Below are 21,896 nucleotides of genomic sequence, written 5' to 3' on the forward strand. Positions count from 1 at the left end.
GCAACTGTCGGATCAGAGAAGGTGAATTGTTATTAAAATTTATACAAAAAGGTATGTGTAAACCATCATATCAGAGTGAAGTTGGTAGGACATGTGGCAATCACCCATAGAATGATATTTATGATGGATGGGATAATTAAATCATTACACTGATACGCTATTGCTAAAACCCTACCTTAAATTTAAAATAATAGACAGACGATGGGCAGGTGTTTTCTCTAAAAAGACAGTGTTACAGGTGGCCTTGAGAGGCCATCGAGGATGATGCCCGGTTAAACGGTGGGATGCCCTGAGGACTCGAGTCTAGTCAATCAGACATGAATATCCTTTACTAGACTTGGAGGGGAAGCTTGTGATATGACATATAATGGATGCCCCCAAGAATAGTGCAAGGCCAATAGTCAAGGTGGTGTGACAATCAAAAGTCAAGAGGAAATGACAGTCAAGGTCAGGGAGTACGTGTCCAAACTGACCATTTCCTCTAAGACTTAGATTTAGGGGCATTGCCCCAGTCTACTCCTGGTCGACCCAAGTTTCGAACTCCACTCATTACGTTTCCTAGGCACTGCCCTTACTCCCAGGCAGCCCAAGTGTCAGTCAGCCCCCAGGGCTCTGTCCATCATTTTTCCTGGGCACTGCCTCAGTCTACACCATGTCGTCCCAAGTGTTGGTCGACCCCAAGGTTCTGCCCATCACTTTTCCTAAGCACTACTCCCAGTCTACTCCCGATCAGCCCCAAGGTCGGTCAATCCCCTAGGGCTTAGTCCCTCACTTTTCATGGGCACAGTTCCTAGTCTACTCCCGGTCGGCCCTATCATCGGTTGGTTCTCTAGGTCTCAGTCCCTCACTTTTCATAGACATAGCTCCCAGTATACTCCCAGTCAGCCCTAGCGTTGGTCGGTCCCCTAGGGCTCAATCCCTCACTTTTCATGAGCATGACTCCCTGACTTTTCCCAGTCTACCCAAGTGTCGGTCAGACTATCATGAGGGAATAACATTGTCAAGGAATCACTATCACCTATCAGAGAATAACGATCATTTTTCAGAGAATATTCTGATACTTTGCAACATGCATATCGCAGAACTTTCCTTCATCCAATGGAAGTTAGTCGTACATCTTCCATCATCCAAAATACTCTCACACTCGACATTCCCTGATGTCTCATTATTACGAAGGTTATGAGAGATAGTTTAAAAGAGAGGCTCCCTTCGTTGGCTAGATACGCGCGCATACATGCATCTACTACAGTTCTACTTTTCCTTACACTGTTCGCTGAGCCTCTTTTTCTTACTCGAGCATCGGAGGACCTACACCTAAGACTTCTTCCCTAGTTCTCGCTCTAACGTCCCAGTGTGAGCTCTCTGTGGTGTGTGCAGGCTCGTGGGTATCATTTTCAACGTCTTCTCCTTGCTCCCCTCAAAGATCGAAAAGCCTAGCATGTATCTTCAGGTCAGAAGTCCAGTCCTCTCTTTGTCAACGTTTTCATCCTCGTTGTCGGCTCCCCGTTTGATTTAGCTTCGGGACAGGATCATATATACATCATGCTGGTGAGTTTAAGTTGATATGTCTAAAAAAGCTAGTTTTTGCAAGCTATTTAGTTCATATAAATCTTGAACACTGCCTTGTCTTTATCATCCTTAATTTGCAAAGTCTATGGCTGTTTTAAAATACGTCTGAGCAATCCAAGATATAATTTTTAACAGGTGCATAACTGCAAGCTGAACAATAAGTTGAGTTCGTGGTTGATCTTAATACCTGGTCGTATTGAACAGAATATTTCAATAGAAGAGGCGAGTGCCCGAGTCAAGTGGATTTATTTATCTTTTTTTTTTTTTTTTTGTAAAGTATACTTTGAGTTGCATTAAACATTGTCAATGCGATGAGAACTTAGTGTTCCATAAGCATCAGTCCAAATTCTTTAATCTTCCATGAGATCATCAGCGATAGTTCTAGTTAAGAACTCATATATATCTTCATACTTGCATTCTAAATAGTGTAGGTTCATTTAGGCCAAAAATTCATTTTAGTCTAATAGACAACTACAAGTCCAATGACAGGAGAGGGGTATTTTAAAATGCTCTTTAATCTAATCTTGTCCTATAATTATTATCTAGTCTTAACCTATCCAAATGAGTATTATCATTGAATAAGAATCATTGATCTTTACCACATCTGATACTCTGTATTTGAAGAGATCAATTCACTTTGTTAGATATAAATTTTTTTTTCTTTTCTTCTTCTTTACCTTCTGAGCTATTATATATCACAGTTTCTGAGCTAAGATTACAATATTGAAATACTGTCTGTACACTAAAAACTGGTGAAGGTTGAGTTAGTTTTGTGGCCAAAGGGCATGCTCCATCCATCTGTAGGTACTGGCCACAGAGACGGTCACATGCACATCTTGGGCTAAGGAAAAGGAACCCCTTCTCTCTCTCCTCTTGCTAAAAGAAACTTTCGCCCAGAAACCGTTAATATTTACCTGTGATGTTACTGTAAGTGATCATGGGATCCACGGAATACATCACGGTCACCTAATCTCAAGCAAAGGATCATTGTGCTGAATAAAATCCTCGATTTATTTCCCTTCCAAATCATATAAAACAATCCTGAAAAGATCTCTAGGATGAGAATTATCATCTTTTGTGGCAATCGGAGAACCAGATCTTCCCTGTGGTAAAGTTGTCAATATGTCCCCAGACCTCTCTGCTAACGGCACAATGCCAGTCCATTTCAAAAGCCAGAGCTTGGGATTGCATTGCTTTGCAGTAAATTGGCAGTGAAGAAGGGGCACATTTAGCTCTGCTATGATAAACACTGCTCAAAGATGCAGTACTACGCCAGTTTCACCGTCCGTTTCGAAACGCGTGTCGACCACCCAGTGCGTCTTCCCCAACCCAGTACTGGAGCAAACTCGAGGCCCTCTCCTTCCTGAGACAAATTTGCAGAAGCCACGGACTCCCCTTTACCTCTCGTTGGCCTCTTGGAGACGCTGGGAGCTCCATGGGAAGGATCTGATGAAGCTCGGTGGAGAAAATGGAGGGATTCGCGTCTCTTGCCGACGAGTGCCTTTGAAGGTGAATTAATTTCGCTTGTAGCTGGATACGTTTTCGCCATGTCGTGCCTTTGTTTTTGCCGGTAGTCTGTTCAAAATACAATCTTTTCGGCCATTTTGCTCCCAAGATCCAACCTTTGTGGGGTTTCTCGCCTTCGGATGTCGCTCCGATTCCCGCAGCAGCAGCAGCAGCTGCAGTTCCCGCCTCCGCCGCCGCCGCTGTACCCGATTCCGTACGGATCCCACGGTGGCGGTTCTGTCGGGCCGGTGATCGCCGTCCTGGCAGTAATCGCCGTGCTAGGGGCGATCGCTGGAATCCTCGGCTGGCTCTGCTCCGGCAGGACCGTGATGGGCTACGGACACTACGACCCCGAGGGGTGGTTCGAGCGGAAGTGCGCCTCCTGCATTGACGGGAGGCTGGAGGCGCCTTCCTCCAGACCGAGCGCTAATGGAACCCAGGCAGCGCCTCCGCCACCGCCCGATGCACCCTAGCAACCGAAACAGCCCGAGCAGCGGCCGGATGATCCAATGGAGTCGGTGGAGTTGTGATCTGTGTGACATCTTAGTGCAGCTCTCCAAAAAGCACCAACTTTTTTCTATTTTTTATTTGTTCACCTGTTGGCTTCTTTTCTGTACTACATGGTGGAATATGCAAATTGGAAAAGATTTGAGTCTGATATTTATTTTGAAAATAGATTTTGACAATATAAACCTCAAAATTCTCTAAATAAAATATTAATATTTTATTAGTCTAAAAGAGTTTATTTCCATAAGAAAATCACTCTAAAATTATTTTAAAAATCAGATTTCACCCGTTCTGTGTCAACTTTTAAAGCAAATTGATTTACAAATCACAATTCAAAATCATTAACTGCTAACTACCATAACCAGAAAATGATATTTTTGTGTTTAAAAAAATAATGTTGATACAAAATATTATTATTTTTTATTTTTTTAATTGGCATCGTATATTCATCTAGCTTAAGCTGACTAATTCTGTAATGACTGATCTAGTCTTACGAAAGCTTTTACTTGGTTAATGAGGTAAATTAGAAAGTGCTTACAACAGGTGATCCTTTAGTCCAATATTCTTAAGTCAACTGTCTATTAAGAAAAATTTATCCGTTAATTTGCCGAACGTGAAACTTATGTTTGAGAAATTGATAAGGAGTTCTGCCACTGCACCATTATATGGGGCTAAATTTATTACATAAAAAATTACAACCCTTACTCGGGGGCCTTCCAGACGGTCTCATACGATCTTAAAGGGATTTAAATTACTCAGCACAATGACCCTTTACCTGAGATTAGGTAAAAATAAAATTACATATTGCACCTTAGCAGTCCTTCTAATGCTGCCCCATACTCTCTGAAAGGGGGATAAATAATAGGAAACATTTATCCTGGCACAACAGTTATTTATATGAGATAAAAGAAATTTACTTATTTCTATAAAAGGCCATACATTGAAGTCAGACGTCCCACACTACTGGCCCTCGAATCATATGTAAAGAGGTAAATCAATAAATTAAACAGATCACTACGAGAGAGTATTTCTGTCGATTTAATTAGGAATGGATCCTTGTCCATTGATCCGGTGATAAGGGTCCACCCCTTAGAGGGTCATTGTTACGGTGGAAGTCAAAGTCTAGGTGGTCAACGCCCCTATATTGCTGACCGGCCGGACAACCCATTTGCCTGACCGAGGGGAAGGATAGCTAGGTTGATATCAACCCGATGTTACCACAGCTCGGTCGCATATCGAGCTTCCGACGCTCAGAAAACCATGTGCCGGCTAGGCACACGCCGAGCGGCCAACTCGTTCGGATTTAAGTAGAACCGCAAAACCGTCGAAACGGGAGCGCAACCGAGTAGTCACACTCAGATATATCTCGACACAACAGTGGAGCTCGGACAGTGGAATGTTGGCCGAGCGGCCACCCCACTCGGCCCAAGAGCCAAACACCTGGATGGCTGAGAGCTGGCCGAGCGACCATCCCACTCGGCCCACTAACAAACAAAAGGATGATCAGCCGATATCCTTGTAGGAACTCGTGCCACCGACAAACGACATGATTAGCGGCATGACCGGACAGAGGATTGTACGACGGAAGCTTCCACTGTCATGTCAGAGATATGCTCGGGTCATTGAGGTATGGTGTCAGAGACGCTTTCCTGATATGTATTTTCAAGGAAAGCTTTGAGAAGTGTGCACACCTCGAAAAGCGTCCACGCGCGCTCCCCGTAGCCCTATATAAGGAGCACCAAGCTTCAACGGAGGTATGCATAATTTCTACTATAGCTACACTGTTACTCTGCTTCTTCGCTTCCTTACTTACACATCGTCGGAGATTGACTTGAGCGTCGGAGGGTCATTGCCGGGAACCCCTCCCTGGCTCAGCACTGACGTTGTTGTGGTTGCAGATTCTCCCTAGTCGGAGTCCACGCACAGTCAACAAGAATGTCACGTTCTCCCAGCGTTCATCGCCTCGACTCTCGGATAGGATCAAATTTGGCGTCGTCTGTGGGAACGCACCTACATCCGAGCCAAGAAGATGGAAGAAGTTGGACGCCTTCACACCGTGACACTCACTCAAGAGGAGCTCGATATGCTCGTGCAAGCTCGAGCAGCCAAAATAGTCAAGCAGCAACAGCAGAAGGCGATGGTTGATCGGCTGGCGTAACAGGCCACATCAACGTCAGGAGGCCGAGCGGTGCAGGAGGACCGGCCGGAATAACTCTCCATCTGGGGACAAAATAGAGGATCGATCGGCACGTAGGGAGAAGCACCACCTGCGTTGATATCGTTCCACCAGGCTCTGTTCTAGACGTCCTCGGAAATCGCACAGGTGAATCAAGAGCGGGGATCTTCTGCAGATGAAGCGCCCGTTCGGGATGCCCAAAAAGGTAAAGCGCCGCGAGGCGACGCACCCCCCGAGCAGATCAATCGCAGTTCTCCGAAGCAATATTCCAGGACCCGTTGCCGAGGCACTATACTCCGCTGACGATCGAAGAGTATAACGGATCGACCGATCTGGACGATCATTTGAGCAAGTTCAATAACGCAACTACACTTCACTAATACACAGATGGGGTGAAGTGTAGGGTATTCCTCACCACACTCTCCGGCTCGGCACAACGCTGGTTCAGAAGACTGCCGGATGGATCAATACAGAGCTTCAAGGATTTCCGAACGGCCTTCCTGCACCACTTCGTGAGCAGTAGGCGCTACCAAAAAATGAGCGTCAGTTTATTTTCTTTGAAACAAGGATCGAGAGAAGCTCTCCGGGCGTACATCCAACGATTTAATCGGGTAGCTATGGATATCCCTTCGGTCTCATCTGAGACCATGATGAATGTCTTCACCTAGGGGCTCGTCGAGGGAGACTTCTTCCGGTTGCTCATCAGGAAGCCGCCCCGCGACTACGACCACATGCTCAATAAGGCTAATGAGTATATAAATGTGGAGGAGGCCCAGACAACGAGAAGGAAGGAGGCACTAGCCGAGCCCTCGGTGCCGACCGAACGACAACCACCGAGCAGCCACCAACTGTCGAAAGGGCCAAGAGCCGAAGGTCGGCCTCGCCAGGAAACGAGATCACATGTCGTACAGCATGTTGCTTCTGACCGACCAAAGACATCGAAAGGCAAGGTATGAATGCCCATGTTTTGCTCCTTCCACCAGTCGGCGTCACACAACACACGTGACTGTCGCGGCCTGACACCGATCGCCCGGCCATCCGCAAGGGGCGATCGTCGCCGATCGCCCTTTCCTGACTAGCGGCACAAGCATCAATCCGCCGGATGGTAGGAGGGTGCAAGAAGATCAGTCGAGCGACAGCGCCACCATTAGCAGTCCAACATCGACCATCCCCTAGCCTCTCGCGAACAAAACAGGTCATCTACTCAGGAGGAGGAAAATAGAAGCAATACCGCTCGAGGAGAAATAAACATCATCACCGGTGGGCCGGCCAACGGTGACTCTAACCGAGCCAGGAAGTCATACGCTTGCCGATTGGAGATACATGCAGTAGGCTACAACCGAGAAACGACAAGTGGACCTGAGATCAGCTTCGGGCCCCAAGACCTCGAGGGAGTGGAAGTCCCTCATGATGATGCCCTCATCATCCGAGTGGTAGTCGCTAACTATACTATCCACCGAATTTTTATTGACATAGGGAGCTCGGTGAATATAATGTTCAAGAAGGCTTTCGATCAGCTCCAGATCGACCAAGGCAAGCTACTGCCGATGACGACCCCATTGTACGGATTCATGGGCAACGAGATCTTGTCGATCGGCCAGACTAGGTTGGCCATATTGCTCGAAGAGGAACCACTCAGGAGGACCAAAACCATAAACTTCATTGTGGTAGACGCCCCCTCAGCCTACAACATCATCTTAGGTTGACCGGCCCTCAATGATTTCCGAGCGGTAGTGTCAACCTACTGTCAAAAGATAAGTTCCCGGTAAACGACCGGGTGGGAGAAGTCAGAGGTGACCAGCTAGTCGCTCGGCACTGCTATGTTGAGATGGTCAAGACCGAGGCCATATCCACTCGGAAGGCTCTCAGGCTAGAGGTAAGCATCATCACTGAAAAGTCACCTACTCTAGTTTATGAGGAGAGAGAGGAAGTGTAAGTCCATCCCGACCGAGTGGAGGCAACAACTTTCATAGTGTCTGATCTGGAGGCAAAGCAGAAGGCGGAGCCGTGTCTCTAGTAGAACACAATGTATTCGCATGGTCGAAGCACGAGTTTCCCGGGATCTCCTCAAGCGTCGCGCGGCACGAGTTGCACGTCTGACCAGACGCTCAACTTGTAAAGCAGAAAAAGAGACACTTCAGCGCCGAGCAAAACCTAATCATCCGGACGGAAACAGAGAAGTTGTTGGAGGCTGGCCACATACGGGAAATGCAGTTTTCAAGTTGGCTCGCAAACGTGGTGTTGGTCTCGAAACTGGGTAACAAGTGGCGAGTCTGCATTGACTTCCGGGACCTCAGCAAAGCATGCCCGAAGGGCTTCTATCCACTGCCTTGGATTGATCAAATGGTCGACTCCACCGCTAGGTGCGAGCTGATATGCATGCTAGACACGTATCAAGGGTACCACCAAGTGTCGCTCGCCCGAGAAGATCAGGAAAAGGTCAGCTTCATTACGACCGACGAAACGTATTGTTATAATATCATACCGTTCAGACTAAAGAACGTCGGAGCCACTTATCAAAGGTTGATGAATAAGGTGTTCCGACGGTAGATCGGCCGTAACATGGAGGTATACGTCGACGACATATTAATCAAAACTCTCTAAGCGGCTAACCTATGTGCAGATATCAAGGAGACCTACCAGACACTCAGGACATACGGAATCAAACTGAATCCTAACAAGTGTCTGTTCGGCGCAAAGAGTGGGTGATTCCTGGGCTACATCATCACTGAGTGGGGCATCGAGGCAAATCCTAGCAAAGTAAAAGTGCTACAAGGCATGCTGCCGCCAAGAAATTTGAAGGAAGTCCAACGTCCCACCGGTCGGATAACAGCGTTGTCTCGGTTCATCTCCAAATCATCTGATCGGAGTTTACCATTCTTCAAGATATTGCGTCGAGCCACTAAGTTTCAATGGGACCAGGAGTGCGACTGAGCATTCGAAGAGCTTAAGGAATACCTTAACTCATTACCTGTGCTAGCTAAGCCAATTGTCGGCGAACCACTCCGAATTTATCTCTCCTCAACCAAGCATGCGGTTGGCTCGGCGATGGTTAGGCAGAACGGCAAGGAACAACCAGTGTATTTCTTAAGTCATATATTGAAAGGCGTTGAATCTCGCTACACCGGTCTCGAGAAGTTGGCTTATGCGTTAGTTCTCGCCATTCGGAGGCTCCGCCCATACTTCCTCGCGCATTCCATCATCGTGATGACCAACAGCTCTTTGGGGAGATTCCTCCTTAATCCAAAAGCATTCGGATGACTTATCAAATAGACAACAGAGCTCAGCGAGTTCGACATCCAGTACTAGCCCCGAACAGCCATCAAAGCGGAAGCCTTGGCGGATTTCGTCACTGAGGTACAGAATCCTGGGTCGGAAGCCGTTTGGAAGATATATGCGGATGACTCGTCTACTCAACAGGGGAGCGGGATCGGCATATTGCTCATCTCCCCCCAAGAGGAACGGATGCAGCTGTCCGTTCGACTAGACTATAGGGCAACAAACAATGAAGCCGAATACGAGGCGCTCATAGTCGGTCTGTAAGCTGCCCAGCACGTCGGAGCCATCAAGGTCCTCATCCACTCGGACTCCTAATTGGCCGCTCAGTAGCTGGCTGGGACATTCGAGATAAGTAACACGCGACTTAAGCTCTACGTCGATGCCTTCAAAAAACTAAAAGTCAACTTTCAGGAAGTCATCATACAAAAGATCCCTCAGTCGGAGAACCAGACCACCGATGAGCTGGCCAAATTAGTCAGCTCGTTATCGCCTATCGTCATAGCACAGCCGATCGAGCAGGTATCCCTAGTGGCTAATATCGATCAGATGGAGGGGCTTACCTTCCCAAATGACTGGAGGTCGGCAGTGTCAGAGTTTTTGCGGTCTGGAGTCACACCGTCCGATCGGGAGGAGGCCCGCCTTTTGAAGAAAAGGGCTGGTTGGTTCACCCTGATCGGGGACCAACTCTACAAGAAAGCCTTCTCTAGGCCTCTACTTAAGTGCATCGGATTGGAGGACGCCAATTACATACTGCGGGAGGTACATCAAGGGTCCTACGGAGAACATCTGGGGCGGTCGCTCACAGGCAAGAAAGATTCTATTGGCTGGATACTTCTGGTCGACCCTCCAAGAGGATGCCACCCGGACGGTGGCCACCTGTTTGTCCTGTCAGAAGTATCATAACCTCTTACATCAACCGACCGAGGAGATGAAAGCGTCCATGGTCTCTTGCCCGATTAACCAGTGGGGCATGGACATTGTTGGGTCATTCCCCATGGCGACAGGACAGTGCAAGTTCCTTCTCGTCGCAGTAGATTACTTATCCAAATGGGTCAAAGCCGAGCCACTGATGAGAATAACTGAACAGATGGTCATGAAGTTCATCTGGCAGCATATCATCTGTCGGTTTGGCATCCCGCACCGGCTCGTCTTAGATAACGAAAGACAGTTTGCCGGTCAGGGACTCAAAGAATGGTGCGAAGGATATGACATTCAGCAAGCATTCACCTCAGTGGACTACCCTCAAAGCAACAAGCAAGTAGAGGTCGCCAATAGGGAAATCCTCCAAGTCCTGCGCGCTCGGCTCGATCATATGGGAGGTAGCTAGGTCGATGAGCTCCCCAGCGTACTGTGGGCACTCCACACGACTCCTAAAGAAGGGACTGGGGCAACCCCTTTCCACCTGGTGTATGGTGGCGAAGCAGTTATCCTCGTCGAAGTCGGAGTTGAATCCGATCGGATACAATACTACGACGAGGACAACTCCGAGCGGAGGCTTCTGGAACTAGACTTAGTGGGCGAAGCTCGTGCAAAAGTCGTCGGCTGGTTGATGGCCTACCGCCAGAGGATGAAGCAGAACTATAATCGGAGGGTGATCCCGAGGTCGTTCCAGGTCGACAATCTGTATAGAAGAAAGTAAAGCCAATCGGCGACGTCACCAAGCTAGAAGCCCCGTGGGCTGGACCCTTCAAGGTCAGGGAGAAGCTCCATTCGGGCGCCTATTACTTAGAAGATGAGGATGGACGGCAGTACAACAAATCTGGAACCTGTGCCGAATGGTACAATAAATCGTTAAGCGGCGACGTTAAACCCCTGTCTCCATCGACGATCGAGTAGCGACCTTAAACCCAAGTCTTCGTCAAATCGTCGAGCCGCGACGTTAAACCCTTGTCTTCATCGATGGTCGAGCGACGACCATAAACCCAAGTCTTCATCAAATCGTCGAGCGGCGACGTTAAACCCCTGTCTCCATCGACGGTCGAGTGGCAACCTTAAACCCAAGTCTTCGTCAAATCGTTGAGCGACGACGTTAAACCCATGTCTCCATCGATGGTCGAGTGGCGACCTTAAACCCAAGTCTTCGTCAAATCATCGAGCGGTGACGTTAAACTCATGTCTCCATCGATGGTCGAGCGGCGACCTTAAACCCAAGACTTCATCAAATCGTCGAGCGACGACGTTAAACCCAGGTCTCCATCGATGGTCGAGTGGCGACCTTAAATCCAAAAGGGCATAGATCATAAAGATAGACGATGACTATAGCCGAACGAAAGGATCAGGGCCAAACATGCAAACAAACGAGACATTTTTAAGAGAAAGCTCACTGAGCAGATAGACAATTCATTAATCAAAAGGAAGGATCGCCGATCGACGTACATACAATAAGACTTCAAAAATTTCTACAAGACGGACACTCGACCTCACTCTATATAATCAAAAACATCATCAGGCATCGAGTCGTTCAATTTGATGCGACTAATGATGTTGTCCGTCGTCTCGGAGGGAAGGTGGTCGTCCGTCTTGAGCTGTTGAAGCGTCCCGTTGATGGCCAGCTCGAAGACGCAGACGATCCGCTGGACAACCTTGTCGGTGAACTAGTCCGAGCGGAGGTAAGCTTGCTTCAGCGCCTCGAGCCTAGCCGGCTCAGCTTCCTGGTAGCTCGCTAGGCCGAGCGGGAGGCCTCCAGGGCGTCCTCAGCGTCTTTAAGCTACCCCTTCAGAGAAGCTTCTCTAGCCATGCGGCAGCCTGCTCGGTGATCAGATAGTCCTCGGCTTCTTTGAGCTTCTGGGAGAGTTGTCGAGCCTCTTGGTTCTTTAGCTCCAGATCGGCGATGGCTTGTTTCTTCCTTATCGTGGCCAGATCGATCTTTTTATCATAAGTCTTCACCTACGCCTCGATTTGGCCCAGCCGAACTTCCTGATTGGCGGACTTCTTCTCCTTGGCCTCGAGAAGCTTCTAGGCCTTCTCCAGATCGGCCTTTAACTCGGTGATCGGTGGCCCCTAGGAGGAAGAGGCACCGCCCAAGATCTTGAGCTTCTTCAGCTCGTCCTCCACGAAGGCGAGCCGCTGGCACATGGCCACACTCTCTACCCAGTACTGCAAATAAACACACAAATGTTAAGCGCCGATCGGAGGTAAATTATGAATTGGTGAAATACGTACCCCAGTGGACATCTGCAGGTGGCTGTTGCCGAGCACCCTTGGTGGCATCGTTGTCACTCAGGCCCTCACTTCCTCCCAAAGACCGGCAAGTGGCCCGCGGATCAGAATCTTGTTCTCGGGGATATTCGAACGGACGCACTGCTCGAGGTAGTCCTCTGTCGGGAGGTTTAGGACCGCTGTCACGGATCGTCGGCCGCTCGGGTCTGATTGGGAGGAGGCCACCGGACAAGACGGTGCGACAGTGGACGCAGGATCGATCCAAGACCGTAATGGTCTCCGTCGGGTCGGCGGCAGACATGCGACTGGCTAGGCAGCAACGGCCTCTGATGGCAGCTCAGCCAGAGACGGGGTCCGGTCGAATGAAGTAACTTCTGTCGTTGCAGTGAGGGTCACGAGAGAAGAAGTGTCAACCCGCTCGGCGGCACCCACAGCCAAGGTGGCAAAGCGGGATGGATTGTCCATGCGATGCCTCTTGCACCTAGTAAGTGGCACTTCATCATCGGAAGACTCGGAGCCTCTGGTCCAAGTGACGGGCTGTGCTTCAGGTGTTGGGAGCGGGACACCAGCCGCTTCAATACCGGTCGTCTGGTCGGTGGTGCCTTCGCCCACAGTGGGCATCTCCCCAGTAGGTGTGCCCTCGTGGGAGCCGACTGACTCAAGCCGAGACTCGCCAACTCCTTTGCAGCGATCGCTTCAACCTTGGCATCTTTCAACTTGCTATAGTCGTCCACCCGTGCTCGCATCATGATTTGGTCTGCAAAAGGAAAAAAGGAAATCAGTTAGACTCAAAGGAAAGGGCCCAAGAAGTTTCTTACCTAAGCCGCGCGGGAGTCGGGCTCGGATCGGACTCAGGCCGAAGATATACATGACACCTTCCACCAGCAGCTTATGAATGTTATATTTCTGGTCGGCCAGCATGATCACTGCATGAAGGTAGTCTGGCTGGCTCTTGTACTTCTTCAGATCAGGCTGAGGATGCAAGCCGACCTACCAGCGCGTTCGGTAGCAGGGTCGCTCGGGAAGATGCAAAAAGAAAAAAAATACTCCTTCCAATGCTTATTGGAAGTAGGCATCTTGTCAAAAAAGACCAACCCGACCCGCGACTGAAAGAGGAAAGTCCCTAGCTCAGTCTGCTTGGGATAGTAAAAATAATGGAAGGCGTGCAGGGTCAAGGGAATGTCGTGCAGCTGAAACAAAACTACGACGTCGCACAGCAAACAAAAAGAATTTGGTACGAGTTGCGGAAGGGGAACACAAAAATAGTTACAAACCTCGATGATGAAGGGGTGGATTGGGAATCGAAGATTGGCCACAAATTGGTCTCGGAAAAGACAGATAGTGCCAGTCGATGGGTTATTTGGCCGATCGTACGGGGAGACTAAGATTATATCATGATCAAAGGGGATATCAAAGACATTTCTAAGGTTCTCAGCGTCGCCCATATCAAATCTAGTCTCCATGGTACTGTACGAGAGACCAGGAGCGGGGTCAGATGACCGAGAAAAACTAGCCATTGTCGGAAAACAAGAAAACCGGACTTCGACAGAAACGGAGATGAACAGAAAGCACAGGGAGCGCGGAAAAGAGGCGAGGATCCAAAAGAACTGCAAAAAAGATTGAAGAGAGTTTACAGAAAGAGCAGAAAAGATCGCCGCAGAAGAAGACGGAAGTCGTCGGAGCACTGATCGCACAGAAATCGCCAGACACGAGTAAAACGCAAAGGTAAAGGGGGAAGGGAACTCTGTGAGGCTATAAGCCTTCGGCTCGTCTAGGGATGTAAATGAGCCGAACTGAGCCGAACAATATTAGGCTTGAGCTCGGCTCGTTTAAGTTATATTCGAGCTCGAGCTCGGCTCGAGCTCGAATCGAGCTTTTATCAAGCTCGCGAATAGTTCGAGCTCGGCTCGTTATTAGCTAGATTATCAAAGTTAATGAGCCTAACTTGTTAAGCGAGCTCGGGCTCATTTAGAGCTCGTTTTTGGCTTGTTTTAGAGCTCATTTTTTGGCTCATTTTAAAGCTCATTTTAAGGCTCATTTTAGAGCTCGTTTTTTTGACTCGTTTTAGAGCTCATTTTTTGGCTCGATTTAAGGCTCGGTTTAAGTCTCGTTTTAAGGCTCATTTTTTTGGCTCGCGAGCCTATAAACGAACATGTTCGCGAGCTCACAAGCCGAATATCCTTAAGCTCGAGCTCGGCTCGATAAAACTGTCGAGTTCGAAATCGAGCTCGAGCTCCGCTCGATAAGATAAATGAACGAACTCGAACGAACTTTTTACCGAATCGAACGTCGAATAGCTCGCGAACCATTTGGTTCATTTACATCCCTAGGCTCGATCAAATAGCACCGTCGGATCTAGGGCGTAAAACCCCAGACGCAGATCCAATCGTCAAATTCAAACCGCCAGACGTCGCGTCAGAGCATGTCACTTCGGACGTGCGGCGACTACGGCCGCGACGTGTGCCATTCCCTCAATGGCTCGCATTTAATGGGCGCGTGCTCGGCCTTAACGGGGGTGATCTACGGGGGTGATTGGTGTCGGCCTTTTAACATATCATGTGGCACTCCAAATTAATAAAAATTGAAACTCATTAAAATTAATATAAGTGTTGTAGTAACGAGTCCCAAGTCGTATTTTTCCAAGGATAACTAATTAATGTGTGCAAATTCTAGTATTGATTCAAATTGAATTCTATTAATGAGATCAAGGATAGATTCAAGTAAGCTTGATCTCCTCTAAACATTATCACCTCCATTTCATCAAATTAGCATCAATCTATCAACTTTAACTCAAGTATTTCAACTAACAAATTATCCATTCTCACACATGATCATTAACATACAACTGAGGTAAATAATCCGAATTTCAAGTTAATCATTCAACATTGAAACTCCATCTCGGATACCACAAATCTAATGTAAAGAACAAGAATTAACTAACTAAATTACCAAAACTAAACAAGCTTGTGTTAACAGAAATTCTAATTCAAAACAGAATCTAAAATGCAATTTCTTATCAAAATCCTGATTGCAACACATTAATAAAATCAGAATACAGGAAAGACATCAGATATGGGTTTGCGAAGAAAATTCAAACAAGACTGAAATAAGGAAGGAAATTCAAAGATTAAAGTGTAAGCTATCTATCAGATCTTCAGATCTAAGCAAATTCATGAACGATTCAAAAGAAAACATAAACCCTAAACATTCCACAACCAAATCCAAGCTCAAACCTCAACACTCTGCTGTAAAGCAGATATGTCTTTGGAAACCTCCCCTCCAACATCCAACAAACAATAACGAGCTTCCAACTATCACCAGGGAATGATCACAACTCCAAGGAACTTCCCTTAAAGCTCACAATCATCTGACAATCCCATCGGCCGAAGAAAACAGAGCTCGATTCTGTGAATTTGCAAACCGGATTGACTGGCCACATCGTCCAAGTTTTGCTGTGGAATGGAGATCGGAAAAGACTCAGAAACCTCAAGAAACCTCCCTTGAAGCATCTGTTGATTGCGAAGATCGCTGGTCAAGAAAACTCCCTTGAACAGGATCGCGGCGATGAACAGAACCAAGACGCGCCGAGAAACCTCCCACTAGCACTCTCTGATCACCGGAAGATGGACGTCGGCAACTCGAAAATCGCCGTCGGTGAAGAAACCTGCTCTCATATCTAGAAGTTGGGAATGGGAGCTGCGGTCATCGGAGATGATGAACATTAGCAATTGTCACAGAAACGCCGAGCTCACCCGACATTGTAGCTTCTCAAGGCTTTTAAACCTCTCCCAATCTGATCGGACGGTCCAGATTGATTTGGGCTGGATCAACGGCTGGATCATCTCGGATCTGGATCAAAACCCTTAGATCTTCATCTACGGCTGTGATGTGCTTCCTCGTAGCTTGGATGGACCAGATCCTCGACGAATGGCTCAGATCTCTCTGATCTTCAATGGACGATCCATAATGATCCAAGGTTTGATCGCCTCGTTAAGCCCTTGATTTGAGCCCAAATGCGGTCTGATTTGATCGGGTCCATGACCCTTTTGATGCCTACAAAATAATAAACAAATATTAGCATCAAATACCATGAAAAAAAAGTTAATTTACAATTAGGTCCAAAACTATATGCAATTATGAAATATGATGTAAATGTTAGATTAAGTTATGAATAGACCAATAAAAATATGCATTATGATTCAAAATAATATAGCAAAATCATGGTTATCAGTGATCTACACGAATTCCAAAAAGATTCTAGTGACATCAGCATTAACCGCATACGTCCGATGATACTGAAGGAGAAAGCCCGAGTGCAAATACTTGGAGCACCGATAGGATACAAGGATCGGTCTCTGCGCCGACCGATACTCTTTGACGAACCGATCAGAGTTCTACCACTATGATGGCCGATCGGCCAACCGATCTCTATGCTTCTTTTTGTCCAGTCAGTCGAACTTGCAGTCTCCTTCGACTAGACTTGAGGGGGAGGCATGTGATCTGGTGATAAGGGCCCACCCCTTAGAGGGTCGTTGCCACGGTGGAAATCAAAGCCTAGGTGGTCAACGCCCCTGTATCGCTCACCGATCGGACAACCCATTTGCCCGACCGGGAGGAAGGATAGTCAGGCCGATACAACCCGATGTTACCACAACTCGGTGGCATACCAAGCTTTCAACGCTCAGAAAACCATGTGTCGGCTAGGCACACGCCGAGTGGCCAGCTCGTTTGGACTTAAGTCGAACCGCAGAACCGGCGAAACGGGAGCGCAACCCAGCAGTCACACTCAAATATATCTCGGCACAACAGCGGAGCTCGAACAGTGGAATGTTGGCCGAGCGACCACCCCACTCGGCCCAAGGACCAGACACCCGGACGGCTGAGAGCTGGCCGAGCAGCCATCCCGCTCGGCCCACTAACAGACAAAAGGAGGATCAGCCGATATCCTTGTGGGAACTCGTGCCACCGACAGAAGGCATAGTTGATGGCATGGTCGGGCAAAGGATCGTGCGACGAAAGCTTCTACTGTCATATCAGAAATATGCTCGGGTCATTGAGGTATGGTGTCAGAGACACTTTCCTGACACATCTTTTCAGGGAAAACTTTGAGAAGCGTGCATGCCTCGAAAAGCATGCACGCACGTTCCCCGTAACCCTATATAAAGAGCACCAAGCTTCAACGGAGGTATGCATAATTTCTACTGTAGCTACACTGTTATTCTGCTTCTTCGCTTCCTTACTTACATATCGCCGGAGACTGACTTGAGCATCGGAGGGTCATCGCTGATGAACCCCTCCCTAGCTCAGCACTGATGTTGTGGTTGTAGATTCGCCCTAGTCGAAGTCCACGCACGGTCAACAAGAGCATCACGTTCTCCCAGCGTTCATCGTCTCGACTCTCGGACAGGATCATCCATTTTTATCAATTTATCCTGTGACGAGGGCTATGCCCTTGGGGCAACAAACGGTGTAAAGTACTTGGTGTCGATTCAATACCTGCATTTGGACTGCAATTAAGAGTTGTTGATCATTTGTCCATGGCATTTGTCAGTTGAACTCAATTTTGGAACAAGACCAGACTCTTAATGATCATTAGTGAAGTGTTCGTATTAAGGAGAACAGAAGAGATGCAAAAGATTCTGAAACTGAGGAGATAGAAGGTCTGAACCTACGGAGATAGAAAGTCTCTACTATCCACCGTTTTATAAAATTTCTCTTTTAAGAAAATTTAGAGAAATTCTAGTATCTTAAAAACAGGCAAAGATCTCAAATTTCCACTCTCCTTTACAAATGGAGAATATCTACAAGGGGGATACTTGTTACCTGCAAATTTATCGATCTTAAAAAGTTTTGACGCATTGTGTAAGTCGAGTTTTTCCATCGATGAACCGACGTTACAAAGAATAGATAAGATGCACATGCATCAGAGTAGGTGACCGGCATCGGCCAGAATTGACTGCATCTTGAACTAAAAATAACTCTAGCAGAAAACTCTTTGAATACCAGGTACATGGACCTTCGACAGAGGTTAACACATACTAAGCCCTCGACTGCACCATGTCAATGGTGAGAAGTAGCTGGCAAGTTCTCTAGCAGGAGCTTGCCGACTGCATAAAAACTGCGTCAGGATTCTCGGTAGCTCTTCAAGTGTAGGCATCCAAGTATAGATCATATATATCCATTCTAAAGAGCATACATCCTCTTGTACTCGCTATTCAGTAACTCTGAGTCTGAGCCAACTGACATAGGCAAGGAGTGAGACCTGCTCCTCGAGTTCCTTCTTATGTTTCTCATGTTCTTTTCTTCGATCCTGTGAATAATTACGAAGTAAATCATTGAACCCAAAGTGGTCAGCATAATTGTAGCACCAATCGCCATAGTTGACCAAGCCAACCACAAATCATGCTTTCCCACGACTACATATGTAAGAGAGATGAAGGAAACCGATATGAAGAGGCAGGCCAGCCACATCAATTTGTTCATCACAAAAACCATCCTCATCTTCGCTTTCTGCTCAATGACAATCAAGGAAGTCTGAACAACTACCACAGCCAGTGAGATGAACAAAGCCAAAGAATCGGAGATTAAAAATATGATGAATGCTGCGCTTTCCGCAATGTAGGCTTGTCCAGGGGTAAAGCCCTCTTCAGGATCTGAAACAAAGGAGCCCGGCAGTTGGAATATGGCTGCAAACGCCACAGTGGCAATGAGAACTGCAACCACAGTGTTGGAATTGATGGCGTTATTGAGACCTCCAAGGTGCAGCTTCTTAAGCCTCTTTTTGATCTTCTGCACCTTCATTTCGGTTTGACGGGTTTGTTTGAGTTGAAATTGAACATCGTGTTTTATGTCGCTGACTGTTTGCTTCAGTTGCTTCGCAGCCGTTGCTGTATTTGCTGGTTCTTTAGCAACAACTGCACCAAATTCTCTCAGAATAGCAGCAATATCTTCATTTGACAACTTTTCAGCAATGCTGAGGGCAGTTTCACCTGCTTTATTCACTGCATTTACCTCAACCCCTTCAACTTGTAGCAAGGCTTGCACAATCTGCAATTACAAATGGATAAAAAAAATATTCATGATCCATCGACTAGGAATGGTAAAGCCTGCTGAAAAGATGAGAAATCAACTATTCAAAAAAAAATTGATGAGATAAAGTAGTTCCACTATAAGGTTGCTGCAACTGAAGAACATGCTCGAAGATGGCATATTCAAAAACATAGAGCAACAGGCATGTAAGACAGGGGAACAGGTGCAACCGAAAGCAGAAATTGAGTAGAGCATACTATAACTTGCCTTTGGGTTGCCCTTCCTTGTAGCCATGTGCAAAGGTCTATTTCCCTTACTATCTTCCAAATTGACTATTGATTTATCAGGCTCCAGCAATGCCATTAAGATTTCAACATTTTGGCCCTTCACAGCCATGTGAAATGCTGTCTGCCCCTTCTTATCAGTCCTCAAACCGATGGTAGGATCTTTTTCTAGGATGGCCTTTACCACATCAACATGTCCAAATCTTGCTGCAGAATGTAAGGCTGTTTTCCCATTATTCCTCGCAATCTTAGCAAGGCTTGCATCAGTTTCTAGCAGCAGATTAACAATATCAACATGTCCTTGAGTTGCGGCAGTGTCGAAGGCTGTGGAAGTCAGTGAATTTGTGGTCATGGCTAGTGCGGGGAAACACTGCAAGAGATCCCTCAAAACTTCTGCATTTGCCATCAAAGAAAAGGAAAACAAATAAGTCCACAAATAATCAATAAAAGGCAACTCACAAAAAGGTTCGACAAGCAGTAAACTAAAAAAACTGAGATAAAGGAAAACGACCAATCCGTCAAGAAAATTTAAGAGGAATGAAGGAAGATCTCTAGGCTACCCTGTAACGCAACATTTCAACTTATACAGTGATTCTAGAAAAAACCATACTCTTCCTTTTGCGTGCAAACTAGAATCTCAGTGAGTAACATAAACAAATCAGAACTTGAGTTCAGGTTTTTGAGAGGCATAAACAAGAATACGAATGATAAGCATTAGGTTATCCAACTCATAGTTGTAATAATGGTGCTATCTCCATTACTTAGCAGCAATCATCTCTTGAAAAAAAGATACTTATGGTCAGCAATGAAAAAAAAAGAAAACAAGAGCATATCCTTCTCTTCATTACTTCAAAATCCAAATGCCAATGAAACAAGATCAATCTATGACACAACTTAAGGTAGCACAAAATCACATTCAATGAATAATAATTTGCCAGCCAAGATAATTTGTTGGAAAGAAAAAAGGGTGGAAAAAAAAGAGTTCATCAGTGATAACAGTGCTTACCAAGATGTCCCTGCTTAGCAGCAATATGAAATGAATCATAGCTGCTGTTGGCCTTGATGCCAGCTGATTGAATGTCTGAGACCTTCAATATTTCCCTAACAACCTCCACATGACCCTTTTCTGCAGCAACATACAACGCAGTCTCACCGTCCTGGTTCTGCTTGTAGATCAACTCCTTCGTCTGCTCCTCACTGCACTCCGAGAGTATCATCTGCACATGCAATGCGTTGCCAGCCCTAGCAGCGAGGTGGAGATCCAGATCCCCTCGTTTTCCGGGGCTATCCTTGTTCTTCCTTTCTTTGAAGCTTCGCTGTCTGTCTCCCAAACGAAAGCTTTTTTGCTTGTCCATGCGAAAGCTCCGGAGGCTCTGCAACTTCTCCAGTGCTCCGATTCTTGGTTGTTTCTCCATTGCCAAAGCTGAACTATTTAGAAATAGAGTATGCCGTCCTACTATCTCTTAAGCACAGAATCCAGTCTCAACCATGAAAGGGAAAAACCTAGGTCACTACAGAGGAAGCCCCAAATCAAACCAAAATTCCTCCTTTGTTCCAGATAGCCAATCAAGCAATCACAATACCAAAAACCTCCCAAAATTTTCCGAGAAACTAGCAGATTTTTTTTTCTAGTTTTCAGATAAAGGAGATACCTTTACATGTAAAATCACAACAACCAGCGCTTTCCATGGATCTCTAGCAGAAAGAATCGGAGACTCTCCTATAGGCGTTCAGAAACTCGACGCATCAGATGCTCGCTGCTGCGGAGAATCAAAAACCCTTTCTTTCCCCGGAAACTCCGACGACTAAAGAAGTGTTCGCGTATCGATCCACTTGCCCTTGTGTGAATGCGCTAAACGACTGCTCTGCGCGCAAGGATTGTGCGCGTATGCATCCTCATGGCTGCGGTTGGTGTCCGTGTCAACACTTTGCTAAAAGCACCAAAAAGAAAAACTGGGGGATGATCTGGTTCTCAGTGGGTGGAAGGTAGATAGCTCAAACGATGGCGGCTATCGTAATCACCATGAAAGAGGGAACAAGACTACGAACAACGCCAGCGAACGATTAAAATTGGGTCTCCAGTGAGAGCAGCAGAGAAAGAGGAGACCGTTCCATTATGAAGGCTGCGCGTTGACTATTTAATGGCGCGTACCGATTGGGACAATTTTAGGAAAATAAAATATTATTTTATGACCATTCTCGATCGACAATTTGGTAAACAAAACAAAAGTTTAACCTTTTGGGTACCTCGAATTAGAGGGAATTTCATTTTACACTCTCTTCCCACAATTATAGTGGTTTTTCTCAAGTACCTTCCTATTGTTTCCAAATTCTTAAAATGATCCCTTAAACTATTGTGACATGATAATATAAGACACAGGTTATAT

The 21,896-nt window shown here is 46.7% G+C and overlaps 2 protein-coding genes across 2 annotated transcripts; one reads left to right on the forward strand and one right to left on the reverse strand.

Moving 5' to 3' along the window:
• The first annotated feature begins 2,726 nt into the window (after positions 1 to 2,726).
• Positions 2,727 to 3,748, forward strand: LOC122032160. Its single transcript, XM_042591420.1, has 2 exons — positions 2,727 to 3,078; positions 3,185 to 3,748. The coding sequence occupies exon 2, from the start codon at positions 3,216 to 3,218 to the stop codon at positions 3,546 to 3,548; it is 333 nt and encodes a 110-aa protein (XP_042447354.1). The 5' UTR covers positions 2,727 to 3,078; positions 3,185 to 3,215; the 3' UTR covers positions 3,549 to 3,748.
• Positions 3,749 to 17,896: 14,148 nt separating this feature from the next.
• On the reverse strand, positions 17,897 to 21,612 carry LOC122031742 (ankyrin repeat-containing protein At5g02620-like). Its single transcript, XM_042590859.1, has 4 exons — positions 21,162 to 21,612; positions 20,516 to 21,020; positions 19,493 to 19,902; positions 17,897 to 19,243 (listed from the first exon to the last, which is right to left on the reverse strand). Exons 2-4 carry the CDS (start codon positions 20,922 to 20,924, stop codon positions 18,380 to 18,382), a joined length of 1,683 nt encoding a protein of 560 aa, XP_042446793.1. The 5' UTR covers positions 20,925 to 21,020; positions 21,162 to 21,612; the 3' UTR covers positions 17,897 to 18,379.
• Positions 21,613 to 21,896: the final 284 nt, after the last annotated feature.

The sequence above is a fragment of the Zingiber officinale genome, chromosome 11A, assembly GCF_018446385.1.
Source record: "Zingiber officinale cultivar Zhangliang chromosome 11A, Zo_v1.1, whole genome shotgun sequence".
NCBI lineage: Eukaryota > Viridiplantae > Streptophyta > Magnoliopsida > Zingiberales > Zingiberaceae > Zingiber > Zingiber officinale.